Source organism: Paramormyrops kingsleyae, chromosome 8 (genome assembly GCF_048594095.1).
Source record: "Paramormyrops kingsleyae isolate MSU_618 chromosome 8, PKINGS_0.4, whole genome shotgun sequence".
Classification (NCBI taxonomy): Eukaryota; Metazoa; Chordata; class Actinopteri; order Osteoglossiformes; family Mormyridae; genus Paramormyrops; species Paramormyrops kingsleyae.
The window spans coordinates 25,706,230-25,725,220 of record NC_132804.1 but is presented as its reverse complement, the minus strand read 5'-3'; the positions used below and the strand labels follow the sequence as shown (position 1 = coordinate 25,725,220).

General features: G+C 44.1%; 3 protein-coding genes across 6 annotated transcripts; 1 reads left to right on the top strand and 2 right to left on the bottom strand.

The window, feature by feature from the left end:
- Nucleotides 1–1,338: 1,338 nt before the first annotated feature.
- On the top strand, nt 1,339–7,626 carry LOC111837585 (netrin-4). 4 transcript variants are annotated; one of them, XR_011992656.1, is made up of 10 exons: nt 1,339–2,115; nt 3,218–3,606; nt 3,691–3,966; nt 4,135–4,261; nt 4,754–4,942; nt 5,068–5,278; nt 5,438–5,562; nt 5,719–5,787; nt 6,060–6,848; nt 6,953–7,078. XR_011992656.1 is itself a non-coding variant. In XM_023799775.1 (10 exons), exons 1-10 carry the CDS (start codon nt 2,061–2,063, stop codon nt 7,087–7,089), a joined length of 1,773 nt encoding a protein of 590 aa, XP_023655543.1. In that variant the 5' UTR covers nt 1,339–2,060; the 3' UTR covers nt 7,090–7,626. The 4 variants fall into 4 exon arrangements, 1 of the variants encoding a protein (XP_023655543.1); XR_011992655.1 differs by having other exon boundaries at nt 1,339–2,139; XM_023799775.1 differs by having other exon boundaries at nt 1,339–2,139; nt 6,060–6,230; nt 6,953–7,626.
- Nucleotides 7,627–7,823: 197 nt separating this feature from the next.
- On the bottom strand, nt 7,824–10,820 carry chchd4a (coiled-coil-helix-coiled-coil-helix domain containing 4a). Its single transcript, XM_023799777.2, has 3 exons — nt 10,616–10,820; nt 9,717–9,815; nt 7,824–8,895 (listed from the first exon to the last, which is right to left on the bottom strand). Exons 1-3 carry the CDS (start codon nt 10,635–10,637, stop codon nt 8,567–8,569), a joined length of 450 nt encoding a protein of 149 aa, XP_023655545.1. The 5' UTR covers nt 10,638–10,820; the 3' UTR covers nt 7,824–8,566.
- Nucleotides 10,821–11,540: 720 nt separating this feature from the next.
- LOC111837576 (protein transport protein Sec61 subunit alpha-like 1) lies at nt 11,541–18,094 on the bottom strand. Its single transcript, XM_023799760.2, has 12 exons — nt 17,937–18,094; nt 16,807–16,874; nt 16,646–16,711; nt 16,352–16,430; nt 15,828–15,959; nt 15,141–15,250; nt 14,837–14,990; nt 14,311–14,471; nt 13,916–14,113; nt 13,442–13,633; nt 12,964–13,040; nt 11,541–12,831 (listed from the first exon to the last, which is right to left on the bottom strand). Exons 1-12 carry the CDS (start codon nt 17,941–17,943, stop codon nt 12,645–12,647), a joined length of 1,431 nt encoding a protein of 476 aa, XP_023655528.1. The 5' UTR covers nt 17,944–18,094; the 3' UTR covers nt 11,541–12,644.
- Between the last annotated feature and the right edge of the window lie 897 nt (nt 18,095–18,991).

Here is an 18,991-nt window from a genome sequence, read left to right as displayed (position 1 = left end):
GTTTTAGTGTTATGGCTGATCAGTGTAAGCTTTCAAAGAACATGTATGCAACATCTATCTTTTCCACTGTAAAAAAAACTTTTTTATGTATTGTTTTGACTGAAATCCACATAGAAAAAATGAACTGGGTTAGAAGAATTTTGTCATGTCAGCAAAATTTCATTACTACTTACTGTCTTGTCATTGTAGAGCTGTTACATGTTTGATTGATTTTTCCTTGTTATTTTTACCCTTCTATTGAGCCATGAAACTGGAGAACCATTTTTCTCCCCGAAATACTTCACTCGGGGGAGTCAGAATGGCATGAAAAATCTCCTTACATCTTCACATCTGTCAAGCGGGTAGTTATGTAAAGTCGGAAGTAAGAAGATCCAGATAAGTATACGAAGAGGGCAACACTGCTTCTGACTTTAGCAGAGAACACTTTACAAAAGTTGCATGTGGTTTTAGACAGCGATGAGAAACAAACCCATCAAGCTTCCTTGAGTCTGGGTGGAGACTGATGCTGTGGGCAGGTGTTGGTTCGGGAGCAGAGGGAACGTGTGCCAAAGGTGAAATATACCTCAGCTCATAAAGAGCAGACATGGAGGAAGACGGGCCTACGGACACAGTTTTGATATTCGGACCCTGTACTGTAGGTTACAGGCTACCTGCCTGTTCCACCTGACTCTGCACTCATGATACTTAGATGGAGGGTTTGATGTTGCCCCAAACTACACCCCAGTCTTCCCTATGACAAAGTGTTCAGCTGGGAACAGGTCTGGCACAAGTTCATCCTTACCGCCTTTGCAGTCATTACCATATAATACAGTATATAAAGACCCCTACAATTTATATACCAGATTATTTTTCAAGAAAAGCAAGTGAAAATCCAGGTACAATAGTAAATATAATTGTAATACAATAGGTTATAAAAACCATTATACTATTATACTATACTTTACACTACTTATATAGTAGACAAGCACACAGCTGCGAGATCTCATGTCAAACATCATTACTTTGGACACAGGTCCCTAAGTGAACAGCGGAGTCCTGACAAGCAACGGATTGAGATGACAGCACTTTAAAGTAAAGTGAAACCACACATGGGAAATCTCGAAACTGCTAGGGCATATTATCCCCAATACTGTGGACACTTTGCTTGATTTTTCAAGGAAAAAAAATAGTAGCGGTAGCATTTATCAGTCAGAAATACATGCACGTCAGCTGTTCTGCATTGAAGCTGCAGATTGCCGTGGTCGGCCAACCTGGTGGTCTTGTCCTCTCACAGCAATCATCCCGAATCAGTGATATTCAAGTTGCAGTGCTCGTGTCGGCCACTAGGGGTTACATAAAACCCCAGGTACATACGCACTTTCGGAAACCTGACGAAGTCATTTCATAGCGATAATCGTAGGCGTTTGTTCCGCTTCCATTGCTCATGTTATGCTGACTCTATAAATAAAATGGCACATTAATTAAGATAAACAGAAAAATCTAAATATTGTCCAAACGGTCAAACCGAAATCCACAACTAATAGCCGCCATCATTATTGTACTTATGTGCTTATTATTGTACTTCTAGTAAAACTCTGTGTTAGTAAGATCGAAGAAAATGGATCAGGAAAAAGAAAACTGGATCCAGATGAAAATTATAGTAATACACGAACGTATCTAAAATTGCATTATGGTAGCTTTACCTATATTTTTCGTGACTTGAATGCTTCGGGGGCGTTTTAAATATTGAATGTATTTTAATGTCCTGGCTTTGGTGGTTAAAGGGCCTCTAGTAACTCTATATTGGACGAAAATTAAAGAAAAACAACAGAGACAGAACTTTTGACAAGTGAGAGGACTTGGACTATTTGTTAAGGGTAAACTATTAGGACCGCGTCTTTTTCGTCTGCCCTGGAAAGTAATAGGCTATTTGCCAATGCACGGACCTCCGAAACGGCGTGGGAAAAGGCACTAAGCGGATAGTGGGCCAGTATCTCTGGACTTGGCTGAGCGGATTTGGAAGGCAGATTAAAAAGCTGAAAGCGAGCAGTGGGACTCGGAAGGACTAAGTCAGGTTTAAGATGCTCTCAGTCTGCTGCGTGATTCTCTGCTCTGCGCTCCTCCAGGGCGGGACTGGTAAGTGTGGGGAAGCCGTACTAGGTGAGAAACTAGACTGAAACCCTTCGTCACTTGCTTTACATAGTGCTGCTGAAATGTTTATCTTGATTTTTGGTTTTGGCACTATTGCTTTGGGGCGATAATATTGTATTCTGTTTCAGGTGTTACGCGAGGAATACATTGTACTGTATTTGAGCTCCAAATTAAAACAGTTCTTGGCTTATGAGCCATTAAGCAATTAATTAATTTCGTATTGCACGGTAACATTTTATATCAAGGTAATATAAAGTTAAGTATGATTTATACGTATACATTCGTAGCTATAGGATAATATTATAAATATAAAATTCACTACATTGATTAAAATCATTGAATTATAACAGGGTGGTTCGTTAGACTTGCTGTTTCAGTAGCTACATAGACACTATTAAGGCGGTCACTGCTAAATTTTAATTTGATTTAAACTGAATATGAAGGCAGCGTTCACGGCACATTTTTGATGACTGTATGTTAAGGTATTATTATTAGCCTTCTGATGTAACCTAAGCCCGCTTCCCATAAGCGCTGCCAGTGTAAATTTAGCAACGAATCATCATTAATTAGTTAATTTTGCTGTGCGCCGTAATTGACTGGACACGTTGGATTTTGCTTTTTGTGTTTATCTAGTCAAGTTAATTGTACATTAAGTAATTCCATATTAATATGTGCCGTTTAGCAAACTTAAAAAAAACATACCTGCGTGCCCTGCGATTGGTTGGCGTCCCGTCCTGGGTTGTTCCTGCCTGCGACCCTGAATTAGACAAGCGGTTATAAAAGATGGATGGATAATTTACAGCTTGAGTACATAGTATGAAGGAGGTATTAAAGTCATGCATGTCAAAGTGGTACCAGACTCCGCAAATAAATTACCCCCTGTAATTACAGAAGAAATCAGTTATACGTCTGTGGAACACCTAAGTCATTTATTGAAGTGGTTACTGTGCTAATAGAACCAACTTATCCTTGTTTCTCGATACTGAAGCATTTTAAAGAGGGGTGAGGAAAAAACTGTACACATGAGTTTCAAGATCTGGGAATCACTGTCTTATACTTTGAATCTTTGTGGCAACCCTTCTTGCAGGATCCCGCTGCAGGAACCACACATGTAGCGCCCCCGTAGGGAATCTAGCGATTGGCAGACAGTTGACCACCCTCAGCAGCTGCTGTGGAAACAGATCCTCGCTGCCCTGCCTTGCCCCGCACTGCCACTCTCTGCCTTCGCACCTGGGGGAGCTACTGGAGGAGGAGGTCCAGCTGGACCTGGAGACGCAGTTCACCCTGACCCACGTGGTGGTGGCTTTTCGCTTGCCCTGCCCCTTGGCCATGGTCCTGGAGCGGTCGCGTGACTTCACCCTGTCCTGGGAGCCACTCAAATTCTTTTCCAGTAGTTGCAGGCAAATGTTCGGCCTCCCTGATGATATCAGGACCCCGGGTGCCCTGTGCACCTCCCGCTACTCCAGTAGCAGAGAGGTAGGGACTGGGTGACAATCCTCACTGTGACCAAAGGTAGGATTGTAGATGCATGCGGACACTGTTTTTTTTTTGTGTCCTCAGGTTATCTTTCGGGCCCTCAGTCCCGGAGACAGCCTGAGGGACCCCTACAGCCCTGAGGCTCTTGCCCGGCTCACGCTCACCAATCTGAGAATACGGCTTCTCAGGGAGCAGTCCTGTCCCGCCCCTGTTTCCAGGCAAAGCAGCCCCCCTGGCACGGATTCAACGCCCTCTCCTGTCTACGGTCTGCTAGCTGGGGGCACCTGCCTCTGTCATGGGCATGCAGGACGGTGCCAACCGTTTGTGGCACGGCTGGGCACGCGACCTCATGCTGGCATGGTGCGTAGAGTTTGCGTTCGCGTTGTGTCGTGAGTGTCATGTTCTGCGCAAGCATGTATGCTCCAAGTGAGCATGCTTTTGTTTAACATGCGCATGGATAAATATATGCATGTAGCGCAAACTGCAGGATGCAGCAGAATGTGATGGCGTGCTGTGTCCTGGGGGCAGGTGCCGGGCCGGTGCGTGTGCGCACACCACACGGCGGGAGAGCACTGCCAGAGGTGCGCCCCCCTCTTCAACGACCGGCCCTGGAGACCTGCCAACGGTAACAGCGGGGAGCCCCACCCCTGCAAGAGTGAGTGCCCCTGAAGGTGGGGGCCACCAGGTGTCACGGCTCAGACATGAGGCCACGGCATGCTGATCTCACTGAGAATATCTCTCCTGTTCAGCTGAACGCTCTGAGCTCTATTGTGGATGCGCTGCTTTGCTTTCAGACTAACAGAGCAACTTAAATGGTTAAAATGTTTATGCTGAATAGTCACACAGCGAGTTACAGAAGTACAAGCTGGTCACATTCTGGTATTTTTCCCCATTTGTTACAATCCAGTACCTTGTAAATGTGGACTTATGTTATCTGCTAAATAACATAAAACTAACTTATACCATATGTAGATTATCAGTGTAAATTTACACTTGTTGGAAACTAGTTTTTTCCTATTTGCCATAATGCAAATACTTTTGACAGGTACTCTACTTCCCTGGTTAGGGTCTGGATGGATGCACATATATCGACATTGTTTCATATCCTATGTCCCTTTTCCTCCTGCTGACGTTCTTCATCTGCTAGGGTGCGAGTGTCACGGTCATGCCGACAGCTGCCACTTCTCCCGGTGGATGTGGCAGACTACAGGGGGTGTGAGTGGGGGAGTTTGCGATGGCTGCCGTCACAACACAGAGGGCAGCAGGTGCCAGCGCTGCCGCCCGGGTTATCAGCGGCGGAGCAGCACAGCCTTGAGCTCGCCACACGCCTGCACCCGTAAGAGCATGACGGGTGATGGCTGGATGGAGTTTGACGCCATTGAAAGTCTGGAAGACCCTGAATGGCCCTTCTGCTTACTATCCCTAATCAGTCTTGTATTTTGGCTCTTTTTTCCCCCACAGGTTGCTGGTGTGACTCTGTCGGCTCGGTGCAGGGCAGGGCTGAGGGTCGCTGGTGTCACCCCCGCAGTGGGCACTGTCACTGCAAGCTGGGGGTTGGCGGTCGAACCTGCAGCCACTGCCTCCCAGGCTACTGGGGCTTCGGGCCCAATGGCTGCACACGGTGCTCTTGCCCCCAGAACTGCGACTCCATCACAGGACACTGTCAAGACAGGTGAACCCTGCCGCTCCTCCCTCTCTGCCTCGTTAGCTGGTAGCCACGCCCACATTTGCTAATGACTGGTTTAGATCATGATGTCATAAAATACTTTTGCTCTGGCATCAAATGCATCATGAGCCTCTCCCTGAATCCTGCCTTTACTCTGAGAAACAGAAATCACTATGAGGCCTACAACATTCCCATTGGTGGAAGGATCCCCGACGGTACAAGCAGCCTGACCAATGAAAAAGGAAAGGAGTGGTCAGAGGAGCTCACTATCTCAGCTATTCATTATACAGGTGATTATATGGGGGTCAGCCTAGGGTATATACTGGTTTTGTATATTTATCTTCTGAAATCCTGGCAAACAAATTATATGACAGCCTGAACCAGGTATAGCAGACAGGTATACGACAGGTGGTTCTATGGGTCAGTGACACTAGCATCTATTACAGCGAAATGCAACTGCAAGGAGAAAACTCTGAAAAGCATCTCTGATCTCTGCAAGAGAAAGTATGCCTACGGTAAGAATAATTAGGCCGCAGATTTCACACATATTGCAATCTGGTGATACCATCTGGTATGTTGCTGCCAAAGAGGATGTGTGAGGGAGTTAGCGAGGATTGGGTTGGGCTTTATTCAGTACACATATGCCGAAATGTTCTGGCCATGTGACCAATCTGTGTAGCGCGACATCTGTCCCAATAACATCCTAGGTATTGTATGTGTAGAATAACAGTACATGTAGCATTTCAGCGAACAGTCAGATCCCACGTACTGTCCCTTCATGTGACAGTCATCAAGGCCAGCGTGCTGTCGGCTCATGACAAAGGCAGCCACGTGGAGGTGGAAGTGAAGGTGCGCAAGGTGCTGCGATCGGGACGCCTGTCCCTGTCCCAGGGCACCCACAGCCTGTTCCCCGTGTCATGGACGACCTTGGGCTGCACCTGTCCCATCCTCAATCCAGGTATAAAACTCAGCTTCACATTACACTCTGTGTGCATGCCGCAGATACTTATTACATTAAAGGGCAGAGGGTTAGATAGAACCGTTTTAAAATGGGTTTCTGTACATTTTAAGACATCTTATCTAATTTTCCTTCCTGTTTGCCAAATCCACAGTCTCTCTCAGTAAATAACACTATAAAATTGAATATCAGAAGATCCACAACCCTAAACCATTCCTTGTAGGAAGCTCTATTGTCCAGCTAATTTGGCTTTATTTAGCTCAGCAAGGCTGTTTTCACATCATTGTAGCCTTCAAGTCTTCAGAAACCTCCCCTAGTTTCTGTCTTACTGAAGACCATGGTGAGTTTCGGACAGTAACTCTAGGTGGGTACTTACCTCCAGCTGGGATGCTGATTGACAGTGCTGGCTGGAGATCACCGTCATTAGCTTTGGGTGAACTGTACGCTCAGTGCTGCCACTCGCATCGTGTGTGATCTCATGGGCTGTGGGAGTGACAGCGTTAAGCGATTCCTCATACCTGCCTGCAGAGGTCCCCGCCTGCCTCTCTCGCCAAGTCCATATTACTCACACAACCAGAACGTTACACAAGGTCTGCCTGTAGAGCCGTCACTGCTCAGGTGAACAGCCGGACACTTTCCATCAAGTCAGTGAACCATCAAAAAAAAAAAAAAAAAAAAAAAAAAAGACTCCAAGCTCACTTTTTGCTCATCCTCCGGCTTAGGGGTGGAGTACCTGCTGGCCGGGCCGGAGGAGGTGGAGTCGGGGCGTCTGCTGGTGACCACTCAAAGCATGGTACTCCGCTGGACGGCCAAGGTGGGGGAGCACGTGGCTGAGACATTGGAGCAAGGCTGCCCCTGACACGCCCACTCGCACCTCAGGACATACCCAGGTACAGGGGAGCGGGTACTACTGGCAGCTGGACTAGCTGTACAACAAAACCACCATGTTCGGAGGAAACCCCAGGTCTGGAGGAAGCTCTCCGCGTTTCCAGGTGAATAGACAGCGCCCTGACAAAATCCACAGTGAAAATCTTGCTTTGGAAGCCCCCCTGGGAAGCATTAAGACACTCTGTCAGTCCACGGTTAAATCTCATTGGACAACAGGACAGTGATTGACAGCTTATGGCCATCCCACTGATTGGAAGATTCAAAGCTTCATGCCTCCCCTTACTACAAACTGGATATTTTTTTTGTTTACTTCAACCAGCTGCAAGAGAAGCAGAGAAGCATCTTCTGTAGAGATCAAACACATTATTTAGTGAATAATAACAAACAGTAAAATTGCCTCTTCACGGCACCTTTAAGAGACAGAAAGCATTGTCTGCTCTTTCTGTGTGTTGCATATAACACTGGCTCATATTTGAATCCATCAACAAATAAATCAAATTCTCTGTTATCCTCATTTGTGCAAATGCTATGGAAAACAGAAAAGACTGATGAAAATGGTTCAAAGTGAATGGTTTTGCCCATAGTTTGATTAAAAAAAAGCATATGTACACCTTTCTTCTGTTCAGATTCTCCAAATTCAGAACCTTGGATATTTGGGTTAATTCACCAACAAGGAAGTAAATGGCTGGTCCAAGACACCACACAGCAAGAGAGTGGTCTGTTTAATAACAGTTAATTACTGGCTAAGAAGGATGTGATGGTACATTAAGGCTGTGAATGTGAAAAGAGACAAACACGAAAACCTCAGGACTCTGCATACACGGCCTTTGCCCCCAGAGCTCTTCCCCTTATCCGTGGCATTATGGACCCTCACTGCAAACACTTCATGCACCCCGGCCTGCTTCTCTGGAAAGGTTTGCATAGAAAGTCAGTGTTCTCACCTAGAACCAGCAGCATCCTAGAGACCAGTAACTGCTTAATGTCATTCTGCAGAGAGTACGCTGTTAGAACTAAACTCCAGGTCTGACTGTAAGCTTATAATCAAATAAATTTTCCAGTTGTACTATTTTCACTAGTATGTAGCCTGTGAACGGATACAAAGGGCAACATCACGCCATCGACGTAAGGGTACCGGGGTACGACAAACTACTGGAGAATTTCAGGGTCCTCCATAAACAGTGCTGCTGCTCTCAGTCAAACAAAAGTTTAATTTATGTTGGGGATCCTCCTTTCCACGTCAAATTCAGGGAAGGCGAGGGGAAATAAAGGCAATCTTTCCAGGGACTTCCTAAAGCTTTAAGATCTTTGCCTTCTCATCTTAGCCGCTTCTGATCCTAATGAATCCAGCCAGTGGGGCCCAATGCGCTGATACGCATATTCGCAACCTGGGACTCGTACCTCCCCCTCAGTGGCTGCAGTGGAAAGGCTACATGATGGAGAATTTGGCATTAGCTGGTGGCTGAGCTCTCTGTGGGGGGTGTGTCCTCTGAGGTGGGGGCGGAGTCAGGCTCTGGGGCGGAGTCAGGCTCTGGGGCGAAGTCCTGGCTGGGGGGTGAGGCGCTCTCGTTGTCGTCCTCCTGGGGGTACAGCTCGGGGTACCTCTGCATACACTCCTGCATCCCACGGAACTTATCCACACAGTCTGAGCCCTTCACCTCCTCTGTGCTGTAGTGGAAGCAGGAGAAAGCCGACTTGAACTGCTCCCCACAGGGCCCACTGGCCATGCCCCCCAGGCAGGGGCAGTTCCAGTTAATCTCTCCGCTCGGCAGGATGAGGCCTGTGGAGAAAGATCAGATTAGAACAGAACACGATACAATGTAGTGTCATGGCTTTAGTTAAAAGCCTGGATACACCCGCTTTCAATGCGTTTGTCTCTATTTTACCTGTGCTATTCAGCTTATAGTAAAAGGCCTTGAGGAAATGAAATAATAAAATCTCAAAAACAGCAACAACCAAGAGAAGTGTTCAGCATCGCGGAATTTTCTTAAATTCTAGCCCTCCCTCCCCCCTGCCTTCGATGACAGCATCGCAGACTCTTGCCATTCTTTCAACCAGCTTCCAGATGTAGCCACCTGGAATGCTTCTTCAGCAGTGCTGAAGGAGTTCCCACAAGATCTAGGCACAAGTTGGCTACTGTCCCAAACCAGCTGTATAGAGTATTGGGTGGGTAGGTCATCTGTCGCAGCACTCCATCGCTTTCCTTGTTCACAAGATAATACTTGCTACTTACCTTTAAGGTGCTTAAGAACATTAACTTGTAAAAAAAATAAAAGATCTTTGGCAGGTGCATCCAGACATTTGACTGATAATGTATGAAACCCAATACAACATTCGGTCTCTGCATAGCCCATTTTTTTTTAGATTAGATTTGACTCAACTTTACTGAGTATAGGCTGCAGAGCTAATGGAATGCAATTAGCATCAAACCAGGTGCAAATAAATTACAATTTAATTACAATGTAAATACAATTAATGTAAAATACATTAAAATGAATAAGTATACAATACTCCTCATCTCAGATTGCCCCAAATCCAAGAGTATAAACACAGATATCAGTCTTCACCCAATTTCTCCCAACAAAGGTATGCTGCCTTCACCTTGATCCTCGTAAGGGTCATTGGGGTCATCAGCTATCAGCTCCGCACTGCTGGGCGCTTCATGATCCTCTTTGGTTACAAAGATTATGCGATCCTTACCTGCCAAAGAGAAGAACACAGAACCAACCAATCAATCAATCAATTAAACACTCAGGAAATAAAAATCAAAACCCCATACCCATAACAGCGCCAATTACACATGGGAAGGTCAAAATGTTTACAACTCTAAACAGCTATTTGGCAACAAGGAACAATAAAAACTGACAGTTATCCTGGCGCCGTCTGTAGGCAAAAATAAGAGGTCCAAACCAGAATTAAAAGGAATCCAGTTATGCACCCGCGTCACATTAGCATTGACTAATGTAGAAATATAACGAGGATCAAAATCTTTAAAACAGATTATACATATTCTGCAAGTTAGCTTCTGTTAACAGACATTAATATTATACTAATTCACTAAATAAATTCGACAAATAGGGTAAAAATTAAACGTATATACCCATATAACCTTTAGGTCTTTAGGTGATAATCATGCAAAGCTTATTAATGTGATCAATATATTTATTTTTTAAATGAATGAGCTTAATTAAGAATAATTATAAAAATGAGATAGAGAATCTTTATATCCACGTGTTGAGATCTGCACAGCAATCAAGATGCACTATAAAGTATATCTTAATAGCTTAGGATAGTATTATTTATGGTTAGACTCATGCACCAATCCATATATAGCTGAATATTTGTAGCACTGCTTTCCCACACTTACGCCTAGATAACCAGTAAGGTAACTGATTAAGTAATACATTTACACGATCGCACCAGCTCGTGCTACTCTGGTCAGTTGGTCATGTAAATGACATTGCCGCGAAGAAATGAATGGAAATGGGACTTCGGCATACCTTCCTGCTTGCAATGCGACATTTCTGTCAGCGTAGAAGTTTCCGTGTTCCACAACAAATCCCACCGACAGCCTTTTCTACCTCCTTTTACTGTCAGTGGTCAATACCGGCCACTCTTCCTCAGCCACCCCGGTTTCAACCGCCCGACACGCTGCAAACTCCAACCTCCGACCTCTCATCTTCCAGTTCCTTACTATCGCGAGCTTTCGATTACATCACTGCGTGTTAAGGACCCCATCGTGCGTAAGAGCTGTTCACACCAATGCCGATCGAAACACGGCTTTATTCAATCTTTAAAAATCAAAAATAGAATGTAGATACAAACTGACCTACTTCAATCCTCTTAGAATTAAAAATGTGATTCATTACTTAACTAAACTTCATGAGCATAATAAATAAACGTACCTTATAATAATAATGATTCCGGAATACCTGAGGTCAGAACGGTAAGACAAGACAGTCTTTGAAGTTTATGACATTTTACAAAATTTTAACCTTGAATGGCCTCTGGCTGACAGGAAACATGTGTTGCCACATGTTAGTATCAATATTATCAATACTGTGATTATTAAATAAAAAATAGCCGTATAAGAAAATCTAGACTGCTGATGGAAACACCAGCAAGGTTGTCAGATGATTTTTAAAACGGTAAGCGCTACCCGTTAGGAGATAAAACGTCCATTTTACACTAAAGTGTAGTGGATTTTGGATTGGAGTCCGACCAGCTATGGGAAACTTCTAATATAACTTATGTTGTATCTTCAGTCTACGAATCTCTGGGCAGAGCTGTTTTGTTTTGAAGAACTAGACGATCTTTTGTGTTTTCACTGTCAGAGAATAGAAGAAAACGCTATAATTGTAATGACCTAATAGATTTTTCCTCCTGGACAAAGCAGATCTTTTTGGTGATTAAGACACATTCAACTCATTTTTATAAAGAATTATTTATTCGACATTGAGTCTTCTAGGATACTAACTGCTTCTTAAACACTGGCTGTGCAGGTGTTACAACTGTATTGCGATCACAGGTTTGTGTCAGCTGCGTTTAGTCCAATAGAGGAGAAAATACATTCCAGTACTCCGTATCAGTTAAGCTCTATGGGTGTTCGTTTTTTGTTCCGTTTCCTCCAAAGCGGCTTTATATTACCTGGCAGTCAATTTAAACATGTCCTCACAGTGTTTTTTTTTTCTTTTTACACACAAATAGCTTACACTGTGGAGGAATGCATAAATGGTATATGTACAATAAAGCAATACACAAAAACCTTTAATACAGTTATATCCAATACAGAGAAGTAAAAAAAAACAAAAAACTTCCTCTTCCTGCCCCTGGCAGATTCCAGTGTGCAACATGCACATAAAGTCGGTCGGGGGACCCACCCACATACAGACACTTCCCTTTATTTGGGGGAAAACTGTACTTAACCTAAAACCAGCAATGCTGCAAATAAAATAAACGGGACCGAGTTGTGAATGAGTACTTCTGCCACTGAACAACCTACAATTGCTTAGCTTTAGGAGATACCTTACAGGTAAAACCTGCACCTAAACCGACCTTCTTCTGGAGATTAAAAACAGCAAAGTCACTTGTCTACGCGAGATCTCTATGCCACTCTATGCGAGAAGGCATAGTTTATCCAATGCTGTGTGACATCAGGTTAACATCCAGGTAACAGCGATAGTCAGCTAGGTGAGGCAGAGGTGTGTCAAATAGAATGTCAAAAACTGTGCAGGGGGAGGGAAGGGGGGGGGGGGGTAGGAGGAAAAATAAACCCCCTGTCATCTTGTACCAAACAGACTGGAGAGATGGATGCTGTGAAAAGGGTAATCCGTCCTGTAACACATATCGGCCCCCTGCAATCTCACTTAAAGTCCAGTTCAAAATGTGACTCTGCCCCATGGGCTCCAATGGAAGGATGTTCACCCATCAAAACTCCAAGAGCTAGATCACAGACATGTGTATGATTCCTTAAAAAAAAAAACAAAAGTGAAGTACAAAAAATGCCGGGTCTGTCTGCTGAGAGGGATTTTAGAAGAGAAGAGCGCCCATGCTCCCCACTTCGCTCTGCTCCTTCACGAAGATCTCAAAGTACTGGTAGATGATCGTGACGGCCAACAGGATCCCAGTGCCAGAGCCGATGGCCCCCAGGAAGTCGGCCATCACAGACAAGCCGCCGATGCAGAGGCCGCCGAACGCTGCTGCGGTGGGGATATACCTGCGCAGGGAGAGGAGGCGTGGTCAGAATGCTGGTACAAAACCTTCTGCCGCTGCCTCATCTACTCCAAAGCTGCCAGGGATTCAACCAGATCAGAGAGGCTCCTGTGGAGGCATTGGAGGTATGCTTTACCTGTTCAGCTCATGGACCATCGAGGTCTCTCTGTGGCCCCTCATAACCATCTGCTGCTCCTTCAGCTGCTTGGCCACCTGAACAGAGAGCACAAATGAAGAAAACATCCAGAAATACAACAGTACGTTCCAGGAGACAAATCTGCCTTCACTAGGCAGTTTAATGCATAGCTGGATATATAATCAAAGCACTTCATGTATATACATTTCACAGCAAAAGCATGTTTAACTTACTATGAAGCCCTACACAATATTGTCAATCACTACAGTAATGATGTATATAGCACACACCCATCCTATTGCCCATCCTGACAGCAAAGTTTGTGAAATCCTGTCTGCAAATCACACATCATGCAGCTTACGGGCATTCCTATCATGTCGAAACGTGACATGCTCCAACTCGATGACTCCAAGACGCGAAAACAAGAATAGCGAAGGTGTGCTAGCTTAAGATAAGGCTAAGAAGTGTGGCGACTTACATCTTTAGCAGATGAGCCAGACACTTCAATCCAGGTCTTGGAGAAGAAAGCACAGGAGCCGAGCATGAAGACTATGTAGATGACTGCATGGACCGGGTCATCAAGGACCGAAGTAAAAGACTCTGGGGGAGATAGGTAGTAGCAGAGACCACCAACAGGGTAGGCACGAGCTGGGCCACCCGCAGATGTATCCTGGGAAAGCACATCAGACAAAATAGATTTAGAAATACTGAGGAATGAGGGAAAAACATAAGACTGAGAACACATTTAGAGCAAGCCTTCCTCCTAGAATCAATCAAGGAAGAACCACTCAAATCAGCTACTCTATGGAGAAATACAAAATTTACTGTTTTTAGGCTCATTCAGATAAAATATTGCATTAAAGTATATTTCAATGTATATTTTAAACCATACAGGTTACTAACATCATACAAGTTGAGAAGAAGAGTACCATGAGTAAAGACGTATACTCACAGACCAGGTGCCCAGTAGGTTAACCAGGAAGTTCCCACTGAAGCGTGTTGACAACATTTGCGAGATGACATACAAGTTGGATACCAGGGCAGACTGCAGGATGATGGGAATGTTGGAAGTGTAGAAGAGCTTGATTGGGTAGGTGTTGTACTGGCCACGGTAGCGAGCAGACTTTATGGGAAGGTCCACCCTGAAGCCCTGTCAATATTGAGGGGGAGATTATATTCAGCCATGACATTTCATTCCTACCAAAACCGTCTGCAAAAAACAATTCCAACAAACAATTAATTGGCTCATTTAGAACTACAAATTTCATAAAAAAGTTCATACAAGTTCATACAAAAGGAATGTGTTGTTAAACAAGCTGGGAGGAGAAGGGGGGAAAAGATACTGACCTGGAAGTATATGACCACAGCGAACACAAAGACCGTGGCGATGAGGTTCATGAGGTTGGGCAGGTTCTGCCTGTAGAAGGCCTCCCTCAGCGCCCGCACTTTGTCTGTGCGGGTGGCCAGCAGGTGGAAGAGGGCAATGATAGCTCCCTCAAACTCAGTCCCTGAAATGGAAAGCGTCAAAGGTCAAAGGTCAAATTCCATCCATGCATCACCTGACTGCGGTAGGGGCTGGTTCTAAGATGATCCTGAACAGGCCCACCACACCTACAAGCCAATGTTTCAACATCAATTCCACTCAATCAAGTCATGAAAATGCAGGAAAACATTAAGTATAAAATTCTGCACCCTTCTCTGCTATGAATTACAGCAGGGTTAGAAACAAAATCAGACAACTAAACAAAATTAAACTGTCAGCCAATGGTAACCTAACAGTGCGTGGTAAGAGGCATCACCACAAGGTGGGATTGAGCCACCTAAAAGTACCAGGACTTCATAAAAGCTAGATGGGGGAGAGAGAAGTATTCACCTCTGCCAGTGTTGACGGTGGTTGGGCTGAAGGCCTTCCAGACAATGGTCTCACAGATGTTGGTAGCGATGAAGAGAGAGATTCCAGAGCCCAGCCCATAGCCCTTCTGTAGCAGCTCATCCAGAAGCAGGACTATAAGACCGGCCACAAAGAGCTGGGGAGAGATGAGACTGCATGAAACCAAAAATGCTACCGATGTAAAGGGCGGAATGACTCCATAGCCTAAAATGATGTCCAGTCGAAAAATAGAATGTATCCCAGACAGCCGTTTGACTGGAAGAGGAATGGGGACGGTACGACTTACCTGGATGATGATTAGCAGGCAGATTCCAGCCCCCATCTCGGAGGGGTCACCATACATCCCAGTCATCACATACACAATGGCCTGTCCAATAGTGATGATCATACCGAACACTGCAGCAGAGAGAGTGATGTTAGAGCGGGAAGAGCAACCAACACAGACTCATAACAATGATCTTACAATGTGATGGTCAGGTAAGAGGTCATACATTATTTTTAAATATCAGGATTAAGCCAGTCCAGGTTGTTACGAGTCATCTATCCGCTAATAATTTACAATTTACAAAAACATAGAAGCTAAATGAAAAATAAAAATTTAAGCCTAAGAGGCTTCGCAGTCAGTAAAGCCAAGCATAGAGTACTACCTACGTGAGGAGTTTGAATCTCCCTAAATAGGGCATCGGGTAATCAAGCATTTAAGGACATGGACTCAACCCCAACCTACTTCAAGCCGCAAGAGGACACCCGGACTTTGCACTCATGAGCAAAGCGCTAAGTGAAATCAAGGGAGCTATTCGCAGACAGAGGAAAAACACAGGGCTCCCGGTGTCTTCTTTACGTGAAAAATATTCAGCGGCCCTCATATATGTACTTAACCCTACAGCTCAGATAAGAACACGACGTTATGTCAAACTATGATGAGAGTTCCTGTGGAACGGCAGCAGACGTACAGGAGACAGGTGTGCCTTACATTTCTGTGCCCCGTTGAAGAGCGCACGGTCCTTGGGCGTGTCCCCAACCTCAATGATCTTGGCTCCAGCCAACAGCTGCATGATGAGGCCAGAGGTGACAATGGGAGAGATGCCCAATTCCATCAGGGTGCCTAAAGAGGGTAAGACAAGAGGATGGAACAAGGGCAACATCTACCAGTAACAGCCGAGCAACTGGGCTGCACATCCAGTACTGAACAAGCAAAGCAAGAGCTGTACAGCAATGATCTCACAGTCATAAACAACACATACGTCATAAACAATTAGAACATTTTGAAACTTCTTGAAGCAACTGGTCCAAGCGCAAGCATATCAGTATTTCTCAATAATTAAAAAACATTAAGAGCCACCACTCATAATATAAGGTTATTAAGTTAGAACAAGATGTTTATCAAACAGGGGAAGCATAGGAGTCTTACGCTGATTTGAAAGGGTACAGGAAAAATGTGTAGCAACGCTTTGCTCAAAGGCACACACAGTGGAAGGGTGCAAGATTCACACATACCTCTGTTGGATGCTAATATAACCCTCATCCAGTAGAATGGATCTGCAGAATCTGACGACATGATACCGAAAAGGGGGATCTGAAAGGGACGACAGAATCAGTGCTGGAAGAAACCATGCTCTGATAATTAGTGCAAACGGCGCAGTCACATTACACTAGTTCTCTGGTCCATTCCTTTGCTTTTAATTATGGTCAGAATTGACATCCAAATTTTAACTTATAGGGAACTTAAAGGCTTGGGCTTCTTACATATTTAGTTTCAATGAGTTTTCTTGTAAAGGAGAAGAAACTCACCTGACAACAGACCAGGAAAATGAACAGAGTGATGGCAGTCCATAATACTTTCTCTCTGAACTGAATCTGGGGAAGAATGAATGATTTCAGTTATTAACATCACCCTTGTCTCCAATATCCTTTTCCCCCAATATATAAAGCAAGGGAAAACTAAGGCTTACCTTTCTTTCAGGCTTCTGGATTTCAGGTAAAACGGCACAGAATGGCTTTATAACTTCTAAAAATTTTACTGAAAAAAAAACACAGGACAAACGGTGTTAACTTTAAGGATAAAACGGTTTTATAACGTCTATATACATCCTTAACAAGGAGGCAAGCAGACGTGGCATCGGTCTGCCGTTGCCTTCGGCTGGCAGAATTTACCGGCTACCTGGGACAACCGAATTCATCAGCCATTTACTCCAATCAAAGAAAGCGATTCAAATAAAATCTTACACCTCACCAATGAACATGGGTTAACTGGATACTGACTGCTGATTTTATTCCGATCATTATAATGAGACCCTAAACAAATTAAATTAATTGGATTACATTTCACTACTACCACAATATAAAGCAGACTTGTAGTCTAACTATGAGCGGCTTTACTAGGTAAATAAAGGCTGTAACCAAAGCAGTAGTAATGTTTCTCTGTTGTGCTACGTCATCACTAATACAGAAGTGGACCCGAGTGAAAAGTACAGAATCTCTCTATATAAAGTTACCTTCAAATAAATGCAGAACACTGCTTGAAAATACACGATTACACATTTAAATAAAATAAAGACGGAAAACTATAAATTCGACATAAATGCTCTCAATCCATGCGTCTATTCGGCACAAGTCCGGTTATCACTGCCTAAAGGTTTCTACTATTAGAAACAATGTATCAAAACAGCTATAAAATGTACGGAAACTAAACCTTTGGATTAACTAGAAATTAGTTAAGTTGCCTTGACAAGCAGAGCGCAACACCGTATTTAGACTCGAATAGACAGGCAACAGCCTCCATCAGAGGTGATAGTTAGGGCCCCATTTGTCATAGTCGGCAGAGGGACCCAGAATAAAGCGCTGGACCCAAACCACCGTAGGCTTTCAAATAAGAACTCTAACAGCAGATCGATACGCATTAAAACTATAGAGGCAAAAAAATGCCGCTTCCAAATTTGGTGATTATAAATAGAAGATGGCCTCCACCCTCCCCACTATGAGCAGTATCTGCTCCAACTGTCAAGTTAAAATTACTAAATGGAACAGTGATGAACAAATGCAAACCACCAGTAGCCAGGCAAAAGCTCATAGCTATACTCACTGCCCATGGCTCCCTCTGTATGGATCTCAGCGCGTTAATGGCCCCGGTACGTCGGATCGGACCAGTTTATGTGGCACCGGCTTAGTCTCCGCTAAGAAAAAGACTCTAGTTCTAAAGACACGTCGCCACTGCGGCCTCTCCCTGGCGTCACTTCCTCTTACGTCACATCCGCCGCGGTTTTTTGTCGTTGAGCGAAGCAGGCGTTTGGTTGGCGCATAGATCTATGTATGTGGGATGGCAAGTTGTTTAATTTATGGTACAGTTATTCACGTGGTTGCTTTTGTCCATAACGATATATAGTCATCATAATGTTTATTAAACAACCACCAAAAAATGACAGTCTGAGCAATCACAGCCATTAATAGCATATTAATCCCTATAACAGTATATAGATGGATGAATATTAGGCCTACTGTGATTACACAGATAATAACCGTGGGTCTGAAAATTATTTGTAGCTCATTGAAAAAAACTTATACGACAAACAAGGACTTCATTTATGAGAGCCCCTGGGGGAAGAACTTTATCTGGTTGTGTTTCAGGTTAACCCCCAAGTGAACAAATAAAGCAATGAATAAAACTGGTTGAATATCCAAAGCTTGTATTTGAAGATGTATTGTTTTGATGACATATAAATTTCAGCTAATTATTTTTTTACCAATTTATGCTAAAACAGTTGAATCCCACACTATATATCCTACAGATTAACTTCATAAAGTAGGTCTACCAGACAGGTGTGCGTGGTTGTGTGTGTGTGTGTGTGTGTGTGTGTGTGTGTGTATGGGGGGGGGGGGTGCCCCCTTTCTTCTGAACGAATTAATGTGCCCCTCTTTCCAGATGTTCCAAGTAAATTTACCGAGCGGGACCCCCCTTTTGTCCTGAATCACAAGGTTCTCATAAATTGTTCAGCATTGCATACATTAAAAAAGAAATGTGTACACACATTAACAGTGACCATATATACAGCACGGACTTCCAATTAAGGAGGTAAAAGGAGCACACAGTTAGGACCTGTCTGTCGTGTCCCCGTATGGCCAGCAGATGTCACTGCTGGC